The 18,666-nt window shown below is 37.5% G+C and overlaps 1 protein-coding gene across 2 annotated transcripts in view; it reads right to left on the bottom strand.

Moving 5' to 3' along the window:
* FBN1 (fibrillin 1) overlaps positions 1–18,666 on the bottom strand; it is a 235,070-nt gene that overhangs the window by 122,567 nt on the left and 93,837 nt on the right. For both annotated transcript variants that reach the window (XM_033108280.1, XM_033108279.1), the window contains exons 7-8: positions 5,527–5,724; positions 2,138–2,263 (exon numbers count right to left, since the gene is read on the bottom strand). In XM_033108280.1, coding sequence (XP_032964171.1) covers positions 2,138–2,263; positions 5,527–5,724 — 324 coding nt within the window. The remainder of the gene's footprint in view (positions 1–2,137; positions 2,264–5,526; positions 5,725–18,666) is intronic.

Raw genomic sequence — 18,666 nt, 5'->3', positions numbered from 1 at the left:
TGAATTTAATATAACAGTAGGTGGCAAAGAAAGGAAAAAAGGTCTAGCCAAAGTATTCTGTTTTTATCTTGTTACTGACTTCAGTATGTAGCCGGAAAAAAAAAAAATGTGGAAAAGGATCAAATAATTCTCAGACTGAATTTTTGGTCTATTAGTTACACCACCATAATAGGTTTCTTAGCATTAATAAAAGGATTTTGAATCATTTTTCTTTCAGTCTGAATATTAAATCTGTGTGTCTTCTGTCTAGTTCACAACCATAGAAGGTAATCAATCTTGACTGATATCAACTGACTGTCTGAGTGAAAGGCAAGGCACGCAAGAAAACAATTCTCATCCAGGCTGGAAAACTATCATAATTCCAGATAACACACAAACACACGCACACACGCACACACACACACACACACACACACACACACACTGGACAAGACAGATGGACCATATCGCCCTAAATCTTAAAGCTGATTCTGTCTCTTGAAGCTGAGCACATTAAGCTGAGAAAGCCTAAAAATGTAAGACACAACTCATTGTTGATTTTGCATGCTATAAACCTTAACAGCTTTGTGTCATAAAAACATAAGTATGCTAATACCTGAAATGTATACCGTAATATTTTAAATATTTTTAAATATAGTTGTTAAAGGAGAGATAATGGCTTACATCTGGGAGAGAAAACAATATAATATGGTACAATAAGTGCTAGAGCGTGAATAAAAAGAAGTAAATTTTAGCACTATCTGAATGATCTCAGACAGGCACTTAGCATACCCAAGATACAGTTCTTTAACTTATGCTGTGAAAGGGTGGAACTACGTAATTCCTTGCCCCTTTCAGTATCAACATTCTCTGCTTTTAATCCACAACAAAACTTCTAAAATACATTGGCCTATAGAGTTAACTTGATTGATCTTGGAAACTTACAGTGTTTTTAAGAAGCTCTACTTCTTTAGAAAGAACTTAAGTATTTTTCACAGCTACCACAACTGTTTATAGCATGTTCAAGAATATATCATTATAAATTCTATGATGATTAATGACTCTAAACCATAAAGGTAATTCTATCAGAGTTAGATAATAAGTTTCAGGGCAAGTAGATATTTAACTTCGTATATGTAATTTATGAACTGCGCCTCAAATTTAAAGCCATGTCTCATGTGTGTGATACACTATGGGTATCAACAAAGAAAGATTAATGATCCAAGTCCAGTCAAATGAGAACACACTATTTCTCATTGATAGGGTTTAGGAGTACAGATACAACAGCACCTGCCTTCAACAAAAGTGCGTGAATCTAAATGAAACCTCCTCTCACAGCAGGTAGAGTGAGTTGAGAATGAAGGAAAACGTTTTCTCTGCTAAGCTTGGTCAGAGATGTAGCCTTGGGAATGCTGTTACATTATCGTCAGATATTACATACATAAGGCACATGCATTCACCAAAGAAAAGAGAGGTCAGTTCTGCCTACTTATTTCCTGGATGTTTCCGTCTCATGAAAAAAGTATTTATTATACTTGGAAGCCAGGCCTCTTTTGGCAAATAACAGTAGTGGTGAATATGAACACATTCTCTGTACATACATTTTTTTTTTAGAAGCTCAATCTATAAACTAAAGGCAAACAAACCAATTTACCTCAAGTTATTTTTGTTTGATTAGCATGAAAAGATTTTCATTTGATAGGCAGAAAACCCTAAGCTTGTACTTAGAGAATAAATATGAGTTTATAGCTCTCTTTAAAAAAATCAAACACACATTTTAACTAGAAAAACATCAGAAGATATGTTATTCTGAATACTATGTAATGATCAAATTTAAATTCATATCTCTAGAACTATGCAAAACCATGTGTCTTGAACATTTAAACCCAAATATTGGTTCAAAAATATTTCATGTTTTAGTATTTAATTCGATTCAGATGGATCTCTTATTTTCAGTCTATAAAAGTGGAAAAAGCTGCAAGGTTTTTCTGGTTCAATAACACAAAGGCATATTATTCCTGGTAAGAATATTATATTTACACATTCACAGGAATGACAAAGACAGAAGGATTTAGGAACATTTTGCAAAAAAGCTGGTCACTGATTTGGGTTTTGCCTGCCCCTCCATCCCGTAACTACAAAGCATGGTATTTCTTACCTTCACATTTTTGTGACACTTCATTAAATTTGTGTCCAGCAGGGCATTTGCACTCAAAAGACCCAACAGTATTAATGCAATTTCCTCCTTGACAGAGCCCAGGGATGGCCTGGCATTCATCCACATCTGTCAGATTTTCGGGGGGGCAGGAGGGAGGGAGAGAAAGAGAGGAGATATTCATATAAAATCCATTGATTCATATAAATGGTCTATAAGAAGTCATAAGCATTCTTTATTTTCCCTTCTTCCATTTTCCCTCATGTAGAGGAGAATATTTGTACTAACTTTTGTGGGTTTTATTATGCAAGCTTCAAGGTACAAGGATACAATGATTTTTAAAAAGGTGACAGTAATAACTAGAGTTATTGAAGAAACTCTTAGAATCAAAATGCAACACATTTCTATAACACAATTGTCTTTGAGTTGTATTGAATAATTCAGTTAAAACCGAATTTACTTAAATAAGATCTCTCAGACTACACAACACAGCTAATGTTTTTATACAAATGAAATGCAGAATATTTACCTTACATTCTGTAGAATTGTCTTGTGCAGTAAAAATCAACCCAGGAAATTAGTCCGAGAAGTGAGAGAAGTCTCCCCAAATGAATGTAACCGTGCTGGCAGAGCAGCTGCCAGAGGGAATCTTTTAAAGTCAGGTCATGTTCTACTCTGTTTAAAACTCAAATCCACGATAAATTCTAGAGGATTCCACCTGACTCCTCTACTCTCTGACCTCATCCCCTGACCTTCCTTTCTCCCTCCTCTCCACCCACACTGGTTCCTTCCCTTTCCTCAAATACACCAAGGAGGCACCTGCCTCGGCGCTGTGTGGTGGTGGCTCCTCTGCCTGGACTAGTCTTCCTTCATACAGCTGCAAGGTTCCTGTTGCCCCATCCATCAGGTCTCTGCTCCAAAAGCACCTTAGAAGTGGACCATCCCTGAGCAGCTTAATAGCAACACCCGGCCCTCATCACTCACCACCCTTCTTAGTCTCTGCTTATTTTCCCCATAGGATGAATCACCAAGTGACCACATAAGTATGTTTGCTTTGTTTTGAGTTATAAATCTATTGTCTTCAATACAAGCATCCAGAGAACAGGCTCTTTGTCTATTTTGGTCACTGCTGTGTCCCTGGCACCCAAAGAATAAACCATGATCCTACACAGAACCCCAAATATGAACCTTCGAGGAACAAAATCATTACAGACTTATTACATTCAGTCAGAAAGATTGTGAAGGTGTATGTACATTCTCTCCATCTCTTTATCCATAACGTGAAAAAGTCTGGTTTAATAAAGAATCCCCAGGGAAGCTATCTAAGTTTGCTTCCTAGGTTTTGGGTATTTTTTTTACAAATCTGGAAGCTAGTATACTCTTTAGTTTTACTCTTCATTGTGTGAAGTAAGAGAGCAATTGCCAACTGTAAGGTCTCTAAAAACCTGTGTTCATGAGAAAAAATGGCACACAGGAAAAGGAGTACTAAAGGAACAATTTATTTTGGTATAAAAGTGGCACTTTCTATTGTAAATACAATGTCTTGACACACAAATAAATGACTGTATGTGAAATATAATTAGATTACATTTTATAGCTGATCTCAATTTTTTCTTAGACTAGAATTTTCCATTTGATTGATATGTTGAATATGTTTATTAAAATATTGTTTGAAATTAAGATTATACATATACATAAAAATAAATAGTCTAGTTGATCATGATTTTTGGCCAAGAGGAAATATACATTAGGGCACTCTTCTGCAGGCCATACATTCTAAAAATGAGGACAGAATAGGTTCCTTTATGAACCCACTTGCCACCGCCCCTTATATCGGGCACAAGGATTAAAAAAGCCAGAAAAGAGTCAGAGGCCTAAGCTGATAGCACAATCTCTCAGAGAAAAAAAAAAAAAATGAATTCCATTCTCAAAGTAGCAATATAACTACCATTTTGATTCCATGGGTTTTCACAAATTTTCTTATAAGAAACTTTTTTTTTTTCCCTTTGGATGTTGAATAGCAGAGTCAGAAAGGGACAAAAAGAAAATACTGGAAAAGTTCAGATTGTATGAAATGAATACCAAAGCTAAAGAGCAGCAGCTCTTTCCTTTGCCCTTCATTCTCTTTCCCCTAATTATCTTAGCACCTCAGCCTCTTGACAGTGATTCATAGACGGACAGCTGGGCACTCAAAATCTGGCTCTTGGGTCACTGTCAGGGAGTTCATGGCTATTAGCTGACCTCAGAATACCAAGACCAAGAATTTCTTCAAAATTCACTGGGACTTTCTAAGGATGAGAAAAATAAGAAGGCACTGAAGAAAAGGGGAACTAAACTTACTCTTTATTTTATAAACTTGTACGATCGACCCCTTTGTAAATCTAAGCTTTCAAAGTGACTTCTTGCTGCTCCTGACATTCAGAAGGATACATTCAAAGGCACACAAAGCAGTTGTATGTTTTATCTAGAAGCCAGGGGCCAGCACCAACACTGTTTATCAGAAGCGGAATTTATTGAAGTATAATTTAATGCAGACCCACGGAACTGTGCGATTCAGCTCAAGTTCTGTTTCATTGCATATTATCCTTAGAATTAACATATAGAGCAAAACCAAACTAGTGTCTATTTGCCGCAGAAAAGCATATGGTGAATTCTCTGAAAATATTGCCATTTGCTAAAAAAGCACTGAAGATGTCTAAAGGAAACAGATACAGCCTGGGAGTTTTCAATCCCATCAGTTTAGTGCAGAGCTGACTCTGTTCACTTCCTCCTGTTTCCTGCCAGACATCCAGACAATAAAAGAATTTGTACAGCTGGAAGAACAGGAGTAAAAGCCAAAAACAGAGTAAGGGCTTCTATGAGAGGCAGGAGAAGAAGCAAGCAGGCAACATCTGGGGATATTTAAAACTGTGAAACAAATCCTAATTTATTTCTGACTTGTAAAAAAGAAAGCATAATGTAGCATGTAAAATGGAGAGAGGAATAATTTTCTTCAGGTCAACTAAGTACAACTCATGAGACAGAGGAACTCCAGTGATTTCAAATGAAGGGAAAAAAATCAACAAAAACAAACTACCTTGTTCACAAATTTTGCTTTGTGTTTATATACAGCATTGCTATAATGTGCAGCATTGCTATAAACAGAATCATAGCACCCTGTGGAAACACCTCAGAGGCCGGAAGGAGAAACTGCTGGTAAGGAAAAATCCAGAGAGACCAGCTGCTCTCCTGTGAGCCACGCTTCTATGCCTAAGTTGTATATGATGCCATCAGCGAAATCGTGAAGTTAGTATCTCTGACACTGCTTTTCCATTTTCTCCAACTTTGTTGGAGAATGGCTTTCCACCACAAATAAGATAAATCCATTAGTAACTCCATCAGCCTGAGTTTACCTTGACAAGCTCCTGTGCGAATATTTGGAATGAAGCCACGGCGACACGGGTGGGGCTGGGCAGGGCACATCTCACAGGGGTGGCCCCAGGCTCGGCCGACTGTGGCACAGCAGAGTGTTTTGGTGCAGACAATCCCGCTGAGCTGTCCCTGGCACATCTGATTGCTGACCACAGTAAAACATGGGCCTGTCCTGTAATCTGAAAATAAAGAAGGAGAACTCCATGAAAGTCCAGAAAAGCAAGAACCACCACGCAGAGGAACAGCTGTGCCCCATCTTGCTTAACTCCAAATTGGGAAATGGTCTTCAGGAAGAGAACCACTCATCACGGATTCCATATGAAGCCTTGGGGAGACCACTCTACCTCTGAACCCCATTTTCCTCTCCTACAAAATGAGGATTAAAAACTGATTCCTACTCACTTTGAAGACACTATTATAAGGATATGATGAGCTAAGAGAAGATACAACTGTGATGTGCTACACAAATAGAACATAATAATATTGTTACATATTCATTCACTTAAGAAAATGTATCAGCGCCTACTATGAATCAGCCCCCATGACTGATGTAAACGCTTCAGTGTTCAAGAGACCAAATCCCTGCCCTCCCAGAACTTAAACTCTGTTATTATTCAGGTTGGAGAAAGAAAAGAATTTCAAAACTTTCAATGAGGCAAGTCATTGTGTCTTCTTCCTGGGAGTTCCTTGAACAAAATAAATGGTTACCTGTTTCTAAATTGGGTCCAACTTATTTGAAATACAAAAACCAAGCAAGCAAAGAAACAAACAAAATAATTTAGCTATGTAAAGACATTAGGTATTTAACATAAAGAATAAGGACACTGGTGTGAAATCATTGTCATCCATGGGCAAAAGCACCTTCCTAAAACACACAGGGATAAGCTAAGGCCACAGGAGAATTTCTCAGGCGTTTCAATGCATACAAGATCTGCCTCTTTTTTTTGTTTGTTTTGTTTTTGGCTAGAGGGAAAAAGTCCATCTGGATTCAGCAGCCATCAGACAAGAAAGATGAAGATGTATGAGCACAGAAAACCAAAAGCAGGCTGTCCTCAGCCTTCTATGAGAAAAACCGGGGCCATAATACCCCTTTTTGTTTTATAGTGACTTCAACAGATACGGAGGCTGGGCTGTGGCAAGACTCAGGGGCTCCTATCTACTACGCAACATGTCATGCTTCCTTGTGTCAGTTTTGGAAGTGCACAGATACAGATAGTGTTTCCTGTGAGTCTAGGGAGGGGCTAAATGGCCACAGTAAGTTCTTTTCATCACTGAATTCTATAGTTTATGAAAATCACTAGATGTGCCAATGAAACAATTGGGTTATGTTTTCACTTTTATTTTCTTCTTCCTTCCTCTAAGTATCTCACAGGACACAGACATGCAATTTTCTAAGAACAACTCTTCATTACAGTACCAGCAAGACTAACCTTAGATCTTTGTTCCCCTCAAGTCTCTATGTGCGCTGGCCCTGCCCACCTTTCAGCCGTATTACCTGACATGTCCTCAGTTGACTGTGTGTCATTTTACTTTGTTCATGTGGTTTTTACCTTCCCAGTTATTTTTTACTTTTACATAGTCAAATTCTAGGTATATTCTAATATTCTTCATAATATGCCAGATTTATTCAAAATCTGCTATCTTCTTCCATAGGTATTGAATTCGAACAATACAAAAATTAAATGCTTGAGTTGTTGAATTAAACCTCTGCCTTCATTTTATTCTGTCAGTAAAGAAAAAGTCACTCAGCACCATGGCAGTCTGCAACAAAATTGCTCTTAAATACAACAACTATATGGACAAAGCACAATGCTAAAGCCATCTTTCCTTCTAATTCTTCCAAATATTACCTATAGGTATTTAATAACTACATCTATGTTTCTTTTCTCTTTTAACATTTTATCATGTATTTTTCTGATTTGAAAATAAATAAATATTTCAGATAACTAGGAAAAAGCTGTAACATATAAATAAGAAAATTAAAATCACATGTAATTGCATGGAAAGAAACACTTGATAACATGTTGGTTATATTATCTTAATTTTACATGCATGTGTGCTTTATTTTTATCACAAAATTTGAATTGTGCAAATAGAAAATTTTGAATCCTGATGTTTTTTCACTTAACATTGTCAGAAACATTTTCCCATGTAATTAAATACTATTCCAAAATACGGTTTTGATGGCTCCATAATTTCCATCAAGTTATAGCATAATTTATTCAATAATTTTCTGACCGTGTGTTATTTAAATTGCTTCCAATTATTCATTATTATATACAACATTCAGTGTACATTACTGCTGAATTCCTTTAGCATGAAAAATGTTTAGTCTCGTGTAACAGCCATCAAGATTTTTATGACTATACATATCTTACATTTGAGACTAGAAAGATCACAACAACATATTTTATTTAAAAAATAAATAAAACATTTCATGTTAGGTAAGAAGGAAGAAAATTTAAGTTTATTTTTTTTTCTTAATTTATTGAGACAAGTGCAAATGATTTAATCAAACCGACTCATGTTGGTGTGCCACTTTCAATCTTTTAAAAACATAATAGAACACAAATTTTAATTTAAAATCCTTTCTTCAACACTGCTTGGATTTGTGTTTCCTCTTCACTTTGCCAAGATACCCTATGGAATTATCTTACATATGAGGTCTACAAAGATTCAGGGTAGGTGCAAATACCGTGTTTTGTGAGTGATACCAGCAAAACCAGGGCACAATACAAAATACAAGGAAAATATGACTCAGTCCTGTCTGTCACTGGTTCATGCCTTCAGACATAAATTCCTCATTGGAAGGTTTTCATGAAAAGAAAACTAACCCTTAAGACTTTTCCAGGGTCAACAACATCTTGCCCTCATTTCAATATGAAACACATGGAATTGAAATGGCACTTGTTAATTCTGACAATATTCATTAGGCATCTCTAGAGCCCACAGAGACCCATCCTTATTAAATATACTGGATATCTGGCAAATAGTTTGAGTATATATAAAAAAATTTATGGACCTCACACATTTTCACTCTAGATCTTTATCACTATGGACAATGAACCAGCTCATTTGACAGTGCAGATTAGTAAGTGGACATAAATGTATTTGTAGAGGCATATTTTCAATAAAAAATATTGCTGATTGCAGAGGGAGAGGCATAATCTGGATGAAACAGAACTGAATCTAAAATCTCTTGGAAGGTAAATGCTGTTTTAACGTGGTTTTCAAATGTCATTCCGATTTGGCAGCATGTGCTTTTTGTCCATACCTCATTTAGATTGCCAAAGTTACGCTGTTTTTAGTATAATACTCCAACCACCAAAAAAAAAATCGTCCCACACTCCCAATTCCTTACTAATAATCTAACTATTTACAATTATTCTTATAGCACTTACATGACACTAGACTTCATTTACATATTCTTCTTTTTTTCCAGACAGTCCAGCATTAGACAAGGAATGTGCCTAATTCAATGCTTGGGTAATGCCTAACTCATTCCCTCAACGTAAATCATTACTCCTGATGCAATTAAAATATAGTATTAAAAATACTTTCTGTTTGCAAATTGCTCTACAATCACTTCCGTATAAGACTCCCATGAACTAGGGCAACAGTCCAAGACTTTCCAAAATTAAAATTCAATTTTACTTGTTTTTAACTGGCTTACTCTAGGATGGCTATTTCATGGGAAATTCTGCATCTACATGTTCCCATTCTAAGGGGTTAGGCTTGGGGACTGTCCCCCAGTCCCCACAGACTTGGCCTCCAGGTTTGGGATCTAACCAACGTGTGTCTGTAGCCTTCAGTCCTCAGCTCCTTCCCAGCTCTGCAGCTCAGAACGCTGTGACATGCAGCATTATTTCCCTTTCACTTGTCATGAGACCTCACCCTGAAGCAAACGAATCATTCACAAACAATATTCTGTGGTACAGTGAATTTTTGTCACTCCTGCCCAGTCATTAAACCACACACTGCAGGGAAGGGACAAGGATATACATTTGGGCACTGGGCTCCAATTATTTCAAATCCTTTTCATAAAAATTACAAACTAAAGGATGAGATGTCAATTTACGCATGACTGAGCGGGTCATAGTATGCTTCTTCCTTCCAGGTAGGTTGGCCGTGGACATATTGGTTGGCCTCAGTTCCCAATATGTAGAATTTTAATACAACCTGCAGAGGAAGGAGTTCAGAGAACTTTTAGTCTGAAGAAAACTAAAGCAAAGAAGTTCCACGATCATAATCAGTCTCATAACTGCTGTTATTTCTTCTTACTCCAATCATTCTTAACCTTAGGACATAACCAAATCACCTGGGGAGGTTTTGTAAAATACTGATGCCTGGGCCTCACGCATGTCCTCTCACAAGTCTCCCCCATGGAATCTCATTCAGTAGCTGTGGCATAAGGTTGGAGTAGCCATATTTTGCCTAAGCTCCCAAAGTGATTTTTGCCTTCCTGGGCTCTAGGGTGTATGTCTTTCTCTATTATTCCCTTTTTAAAATGTTATTGAGAAGTGCTTATGTTCCATTATTAATTGGAGGTATTTGCAAGATAGCTGACTGCTTATATGAAAGTCTAATCTTAGAAATGTGAGACAGCCCATAAATTAGGATCACTGCCACTCAACATAACCCAATATCTGTCAACCAGGACCGTCATTCTAATCACGGCAAAATAGTGTTCATTTCCATAGTGTTGACTGATTATGAAACACTTCATTATGTTCTTTATTAATTATACTAACCACAAGCTCATTAAACCAAACAACAAAACAAAATTGAAGAAGGCCAATCACCTACTACTCCACTGTCTCAATAGTCAACTGAATACACATTTCCAAAATCTCCCTTCCCACTGTTAGAAAGCACATTTATATACATGACTGCACTCCACTACCATAATCTCCTACTTCCAGCTTTCCTGTCCAGTGCTGGAGCTAGTACCTGAATGAAATTCCAGTAGGAGTCTCCAACCAGGATCCAACACATTGATCACACTTAACATCAATAACACCAGAAGTTAATTCTTAATTTCTTATCCCTATCATAGACTAGTTTGAAATCCTTCCACAGCTCCTGATTTTGTGAAACATGAGGTATTAAACATTATCAAACCTTAATCAAATCAAGCTTCCAGACCTAACATCCAGCGAGAGGGCATACAGGGAAAGAAAGACAAGATAAATGACGCTATAAAGAAACAATCAGAAAATCCAGAATTTGTGATTTTCAAAAGCAACTGTCCTGGATTGTTCCAAAAGTAAATGACCCCTGAGCTGAAAAAAAAATAGGTACAGGGATTATTTTAGATTAATAAGACATAATAACCAAACCTTAATTGGATACCGTTTCAAAAAGAGACAACTGGGAAATTTTACATAGGCTGATACTGTGTCATGATGTATGCAACTTAATTTTCAAATGATTCAGCAAAACAGACAACAATTATATATGTATATATATATATATACATATACACACACACACACATATATACACAAATACATAATATATAATTATATATACATATATAATACTATATATAATATACAATATTATATATTGTATAATATATACTATATAATACTGTATACATATATTATATACACATTTTTGTTATATATTTATATAAATATACATACATACGGGGGTGCCAAAAAAATGTATACAAGTGGTCATTTGGTCAGTGTTGCTCAAGCAGTAGTTTGCTGTAATCAGAAGTGTCTGGACGCTGATGGTAACCACTTTGAGCACCTCTTGTAATTGCAGAAGTCAAATGTGACTTGTATTCATCTTTTGTTAGCGGCATATACTGAGTATTACAATTTTAATAGTTTTTTTCCTTTCTTTTTGGCACTCTGTATACATACATATATAAATATACACATAGAGAGAATTATATGTAGGAAAGTGGAAAATGTTAACAAATATTTAATGTAGGTGGAAGGTATATGGGTATACTTTATATTATTATTTCAACTTTAATATAGATTTGAATATTGTCAGAATAAAAGTTCTGGGGAAGTGGGAATTCTTTTCTAGGCTACTTTTACTTGGCAATATTGCTTCTCCCATTTCTTTCAAGTTATGCATTATTGTTTTAATAAAAATACATTTTGAATATACTACCCAATCCATATATTTCTATAAAATACTACATGTAAGATTACCTACTAAACATGGTCTACACAATGCTATTTAAAGAATATGACCTTTTGGCAAAATTTACTAAACTACAGTATGCACAAATATCTATCTGAGATACAGCTTAATTATAACTAATTAAATGCTTTTTAAAAAGCATTTTGGAAATAAAGCATAGGCATAAGTACAACACTATTTCCATGTGAATGTTTCCCCTGACTTGAACTTTTTAAATTTGTACGTTAAAAATATTAATTATCATTATAAATTTTAATATAAATATTATGCCAAACTGTGGAAATAATATGATTTGTTGTATACCTTTTAATCTAAAATGCATATTAAGCAATTCACCAAAATCTAGGCCACAGTTCTGTGGGACCCACTTATGTGCGGCAGCAATTCAACTACAGAAAATTGCTACCACATCTTATTCTGCTCCGTGATGAAGAAGACAGTAAGCGATCTCGTTCAGGAAAGAGAAGATCTCATTTCCGAATGATCATTTACCTGACGTTATTTGTTCCCTCACTGTACATCCTACAAGTCATTACTGATTTTCATTTTCCCCCAAAGTTGTATCTAAAAAAAAAATGGGTGGAAGGTGAATCGAAGTCAAATTCTGGTGTTGGTGATATATTTACCGTCAAGATAATAAAATCATAGAGAGTGTCTTCATTCTTAATGGTTTGCAAATTCCACTCTAAGAAACCAGCTGGCTCTGATTTTTCACTTTTAAAATGGCTTGTATGAGTGCCATGTTAAACCAAACTGCAGTTTCACCACAGTGCATCAGCCATTGAACAGCAAGACAAAAACAATAGTATTATATAACAATTTGATTTATTTGTTCTTTCACATTTTCTTCAAAGCCACCAAGTATAAAAAACATTCTCCAAAATCCAAAAGCAAGATTAACGACCTAAGAGTAATGGGCCTTATGTTCAATGATATTAGATCAACTCATATATCTTAAAAGTGCCTTGTAATGTTGTTTAATTTCCAAATATAAGTTCTACCAAAAGTGAATTAAATTTCTGAAGGATCCTAAAAGGATGTTCTATCACTAAAATTTGAAAATTAGGGCTCAGTTAGTTAGAGCATGAGCTCTCAACAACAAGGTTGCCGGTTCAATTCCCTCATGGGATGGTGGGCTGCGCCCCCTGCAACTAAAGGTTGAAAACTGCGACTGAACTTGGAGCTGAGCTGCACCCTCCACAACTGGACTGAAGGACAACGACTTGGAGCTGATGGGCCCTGGAGAAACACACTGTTACCCAATATTCCCCAATAAAAAGGAAAAAAAATTGGAAATTATTATTATAAATGAGATTTTCATATATAGAGGGTAAAGGCCTATATTAGTAAAGGAGTAATAAAAATAAAATGATTTGAAATATTCCATTGCAGGTTCCACTAATACGAGGTCCCTAAAATAGTCAAATTCCTAGAGACAGGAAATAGAATGGTGGTTGCCAGGAGCTTGGGTGAGGGTGAAATGGTAGCTATTGTTTAATGGGTACAGAGTTTCACTTTGGAAAGATAAAAAAGTTCTGGAGATGGATGGTGGTGATAGCTGAACACAGTATGAATGTACTTCCTGTCACTAAACCATATACCTAAAAATGGCCAAAATGGTAAATTTATATATTATGTGTATTTTACCACAATAAAAAAGTATCCCACTTTACAAAATTAGACATTCTGACTTTAATGACCAGGTTCAATGAGTAAAGTTTACAACCGCAAAATGTAATCAAGGGTTTCTTTCTTCATTCCACAAATATTTATTGAGCTACTATGCGGTATCAGTGAGCTGCATGGAATTAAGTTCCTGATCACGTGGAGTTTACAGTCTAGTGGGGGAGGTAGTCATTACATTGGTGAATACATTTAAAGTAATTTTAGATTTGAGGATGTGATTTAGTCTGCAAATGAAATAAGCATGCTGCTACGATAGAGAGTAATTGGGGATATCCATTTTGGTAAGAATTATCAGAGAATACTTCTTGGAGGAGGTGACATTTAGACTGACGACTAAAAGGATGAGAGCAAGCCAGCTTTGCAAAGTGAGAGTAAGTGCTTTCCAGGTTTAAGAGACAGCAAGAACAATGGCTCTGAGCTGGGAGACATCCTGGCATCTCTAGCAAAGAGAGAAGGCCACTGTGACTAGAGATGAGAGGGCAAGGGCTAAGGGGCACACCATGAGGTTGGAATGTGAAGTAGGGAGTGGTTTACATAGCACATTCCAGGCCACAGGAAGGAGTTTGGATTTGGCTCTAAGTTCAAATGAAGCCACTGAAAACACGATGTGCTCTTTTTAAAGAGCGTTGCATAGAGGGTTCAAGGATGGAAATGGTAAGGCTTGCAAAGAGGTGAAATATGGTAGTGACTAGACAAAGGTGGTGGTGCAATAATAGAGAGAAGCTCGCAGGTGGGGGATGTCCTTGGGGGGTAGAACCAACAGCACTTAAAGATGAATTGAAGGTGAAGGTGGGGGAAACAAGAGACAAGAAGACTCCTGGCTGTCTGGCCTCAGTAGCTGGATATATGATCAGCCATGTACTGAACTGGAGAATCTGTGGGAAGATGAGGTTCTAACTACTAATAATCAGTATGAAAGTCCTTCACACTTTCACAGTCAAGTACCTAGTATAGGACAAGTGATTTGAATTGATGCACTGATCCTGCATAGAATATTGTCTGTAAATCTGGCTGCTATCAAAATAAAACAAAACCTATCTATGGATAATGAAATTATATGTTGGTCTGTATCTTTAGCTTTTTCACTAAATTTCTTGTCCTTCCCTTCTCTTTGTGAGCACGCATTTAGTCGTATCACACTCAGATATTTATATATAAACTTTATGGTTGAAATTCTTACTTCAAACATGTTTGGCCAATTCTCACAGAAACCTGAGTGCTAAGTACACATGGCTCAGACCAACAATATGTGACGGAATCCTGGCGTGGTAAGTGGGATTTCCTCCAGAGGAACTTCACTACTGCTTCTATGAAATGACAGGGCAAAGGAATCCAAGACCACTAGCATTCTAGCTGCCAACTCTAAGTTCGTTCTACAGGAAATAGATACATACCATATTCCAGTGATATTATCAAGTCTCAGAGATTTGGTGAAAAACTTAAAGCAAGGACAAAAGTTCGGCCATCTAATAACAACTGAGAAATACCTCATATAAATATGGACTTTCTGTAATATCAAGGCAGATAAATGAAAGTGAGATAGTTTAGATACATTGGTTGGGTATTATTTCTAGATTTGGTTTTTTACTATATATTCATTTGCTTATGGGTATGTGATACATAAGTCACTCATCCCCTCCTTCTCTCTCTCTCTCTCTCTCTCTCTCTCTCTCTCTCTCTCTCTCTCTCTCTCTCTCACACACACACACACACACACACACACACTCACACACACGTGCAGGTAAATACATACACTCACATATACACACATCAGGTAAGCACACACACACACACACCACTGAACTACGCTAATATACCATCAAGCAGTTCTCAAGGTGACCCTCTTATTCTCAGAATTTTTCTTTGGAAGAAAATGTCTTGATGAATGAAAAATTCCTGAGACTGTTTCCAGCTCGGGGTCTGGCGCTGAATTCAACTGAAGAAAGACAAGTTAGAAGGAAGTACAAGCATTCCTCAGAACACGTGAGTGAACCATGCAGAAAACAGGCACAGAAGTTGAGGGGATGGGAGAGGCAATGGTACCAAAACCCAATCACGTAGGTTTAATCAATCAACAAACGAAGATTCCTGACAAAAATCTATGCGTGTTTGGATATCAAAATATGGCAGAAGACTGATTTTCTGAGACTAAAAGCATTAGAACCTCAAACCTGCTGTTATTGTATGCTTATCCATCTTTAAGGTATATCACATGTCCTGAGAACGTGTCACTAACTGGACAATCATGGTGGCCTCTCAGCCACTTCACTGGTGACATACCGGTTTTGATGTTCTGGGACATTTATATATTTTGTAGGTGACAGCTGTTGTACAGCATAGAATAGCAATTACACAAATATGTATAATGCTTTTTGAAAGTAATAACTATGCCCCAGACATCCCAGGTTAATGATCTGAAGAGCTAAATATTAATACTAGAGTATACAGGCAAATAGGCCAATCTAGACTTTGCCTCGTACAGCCAGTAGGAGCATGGCATATGGTTCAGAAATTTCCATTCTATAGAACTGGAAAAAAATTGAGAGTTGCTCCTGAGACTATGAGGTCTACAACTATTACATCGTGTACTGTCTAAACATTAAAGGGCACTGTGTTACTTTGTTCTCTCTTACCACTTACTAAAGATTTACATCAGCTTGGCCAGCCATTGGGGTTTCATCTGAGGCAGCTAGTTAGATACGTGCGGAAAGTGCATATGGTTAGAAAATAATAAGAGACAGCGTTAAAAGTGGTTTAACATGCCCCAGGAGGCCAGCCGAACACCACAATTTTCTCCAACTGTGGAAGAAAAAACAACTTGAGCCAGATTCTGGCTCTCTGGATGTATGAACAGGTCTATATTGTATTCCCTTGGATATTTATGAAGCATGTTAACAATAATTAAACTTGAATTTCCAAGCCTTTCAGGGTAAAAGTTAGAAATATAATATCAACGACCTTGGAGAGCGTTATAATTCAATCTACATCATATTCACCATCCTGGGATTTAACTACTGGTATTCACAAGTCACAACTCCGGCAGAGAGCAAGTGTTCTTAGGCTCTATGCTTGTGCAAATTCCTTCTACTTAAATGTATGTTCCATTCTCTGCAGTAGTTCTATGGCCAAAGGGCAGTGCTGCTGGGCTATGAGCGCTCAGATTTCTCTAGTCTGGGATTCTTAACTTGAAGATCACCGTTGACACTCAGGAGGTCCACAGGTGCCCTGAAATTGTACATAAATCACGGGTACCAGTATGATAGTTCTGGACATAGTAAGGGACCTAGATTTTGAGTGCCCGATCCAAGTGGGGCGATCACATGTTCTCTTCCAGACATCTGCAATTGGGATTGAAAAACACTGGTCTTCGTCTTTATAGGTGGTTGCAACCTCAGATTATGCTACCTTAAGAACTGTGGGCCAGTTGTACTGGAAAAAGCACAGAGCAGATCATCTGCATGGAGTACGGACAAGGTCTGAGGGAGGAGCAAGGGCAGAGACCATGTGGCTCCAGGGAGAGGCTGAGAGAGCATTTGGCTCTCTCAGCCCCAGTGTGCCACTGCCCTTGAATTCTGGGACATCCCAGGCTCCTTACCTTATAACAAATCTCCCTTTCTGAATAAGATAGTTTTATTCCTTGTAACCGACTGGATTTGACCCAGGATAGTGTGTGCATTTGTACTTTTTGAGAGGAAGAGAGGCCACAGCTTTCATCAGATTCTTAAAAGTACCCATTACTCAGAAAAGATAATAAGCTTCTGCAGTATTTAATAAAAAGTCATTAATAAGAGTGTGGCACTACTTAGATAACTTGTCCAGATTGATCAGAAAGAGTTTCATAAAATACGTAACTTCTCATTCTCAAAGAAAAGTGAAAACATAAAACCCCTCCCCATTTAGTAACACAAGCCCAAAGGAAAAACCACTTCAACAAGCTATCCTCTTACCTCAGCTGTAACTCAAGAGGTGGCCAGGTGAACTTGCAGGAAAATAATCACACATATGTAAATCAGTAGCTAACTCTAACACACAAAGTTCTAGCTGATTTTGCCTAAATGGCAACAGACATACTGCTATATGCCTCACCTCTTTAGGCAGAACACATACAAGGGTAGAACTGAACGGCAGTAGGCCGAAAAAGTCAGGAGGCCTGCTTTCCAGTTTCAGCTCGGCAATTCATTTGCTGTGCATCTTGAGGCAGACGCTCCACCTGTCTGAGAGACTAAGTGGACGAGCCGTGAATCACCCAGCTGTCCTGATGGGCTTTCAGCTTGTGTGAGCCAGTTCGGCAGCAGCCAGGTTTAGAGAGAAAAGGTTGTTTTCATTGTCCAAGAAGGGTAGTGTGTGTGAAAAAAGATGTGTGTAATAGGAGCTTGTTTTCCCCCCACTTGCTCCTCCCATACTTCTTATTTTGGTGAAGGGCATTACCACAGCCCAGATCAAGTCTACAAACCTAGGTGGGAATACCACAGAAGCCCTCACACCCCACATTCCATCACTGCCACAAACCCCATAAAATTTACCATCCCAACAGCTTCTTAATGTGTCCCTCCTCTGTAACCCAACTGTCGCTGCTTTACTGTAGAGCCCCATATCCTCTAAGCCCGCAGGACTAAACTTGAGTTGGAACCTAAGGCACTTTGGGAAATGGTCCCTACCCAGCTCCATCTCCTGTTATTCCTGTGTGCAGTCCCTCTGTAGTGACACTGAGTGAACTGTAGTTCCTCAACTCAGCTCTGTTTCCAATCCATATGTTTTTGCAAATGCTGTTCCCTCTGCCTGGAATGCCCTTCCTTCCCCTATTTTTCCAGCAAATTCCTCATCTGGAAGTCTTCCCTGACCATTTTCCTTTTCCTACCTCTGTGGCACTAATTCAGCTCCACAGTAATCACTGATTTATATGATTGTCTTTCATCAGACTGTGAGCCTTAAGGATAAATATTTTATCTCATTAAACTTTGTGTACTCAGGGCCTAGAATAGTCTGTGGGCCTACAATAAGCACTCAAGTATTTATGAATGAATGAATGATGAAAAATTACCTATCTTCAAGTTAGTCTAAATCCATTATCTTTTGCACTGTTCATTCCCTTTGCCCAAGCCATACGAGTAATTAACTACTTGTGATTCCCTGTATCTATTACATCTGATTTGAGTCGTAAAACTCTGATCAATGTTGTAATCAGTTGTTATTACCCTTTGATTCAGTCTCCTCTACCTCCTGGGGTTGCATGAGTAGAAAATGAAACCATGTATACGAAATACCTA

Source organism: Rhinolophus ferrumequinum, chromosome 6 (genome assembly GCF_004115265.2).
Source record: "Rhinolophus ferrumequinum isolate MPI-CBG mRhiFer1 chromosome 6, mRhiFer1_v1.p, whole genome shotgun sequence".
Taxonomy (NCBI): domain Eukaryota; kingdom Metazoa; phylum Chordata; class Mammalia; order Chiroptera; family Rhinolophidae; genus Rhinolophus; species Rhinolophus ferrumequinum.
This window is presented reverse-complemented; position numbering and strand designations above follow the sequence as displayed.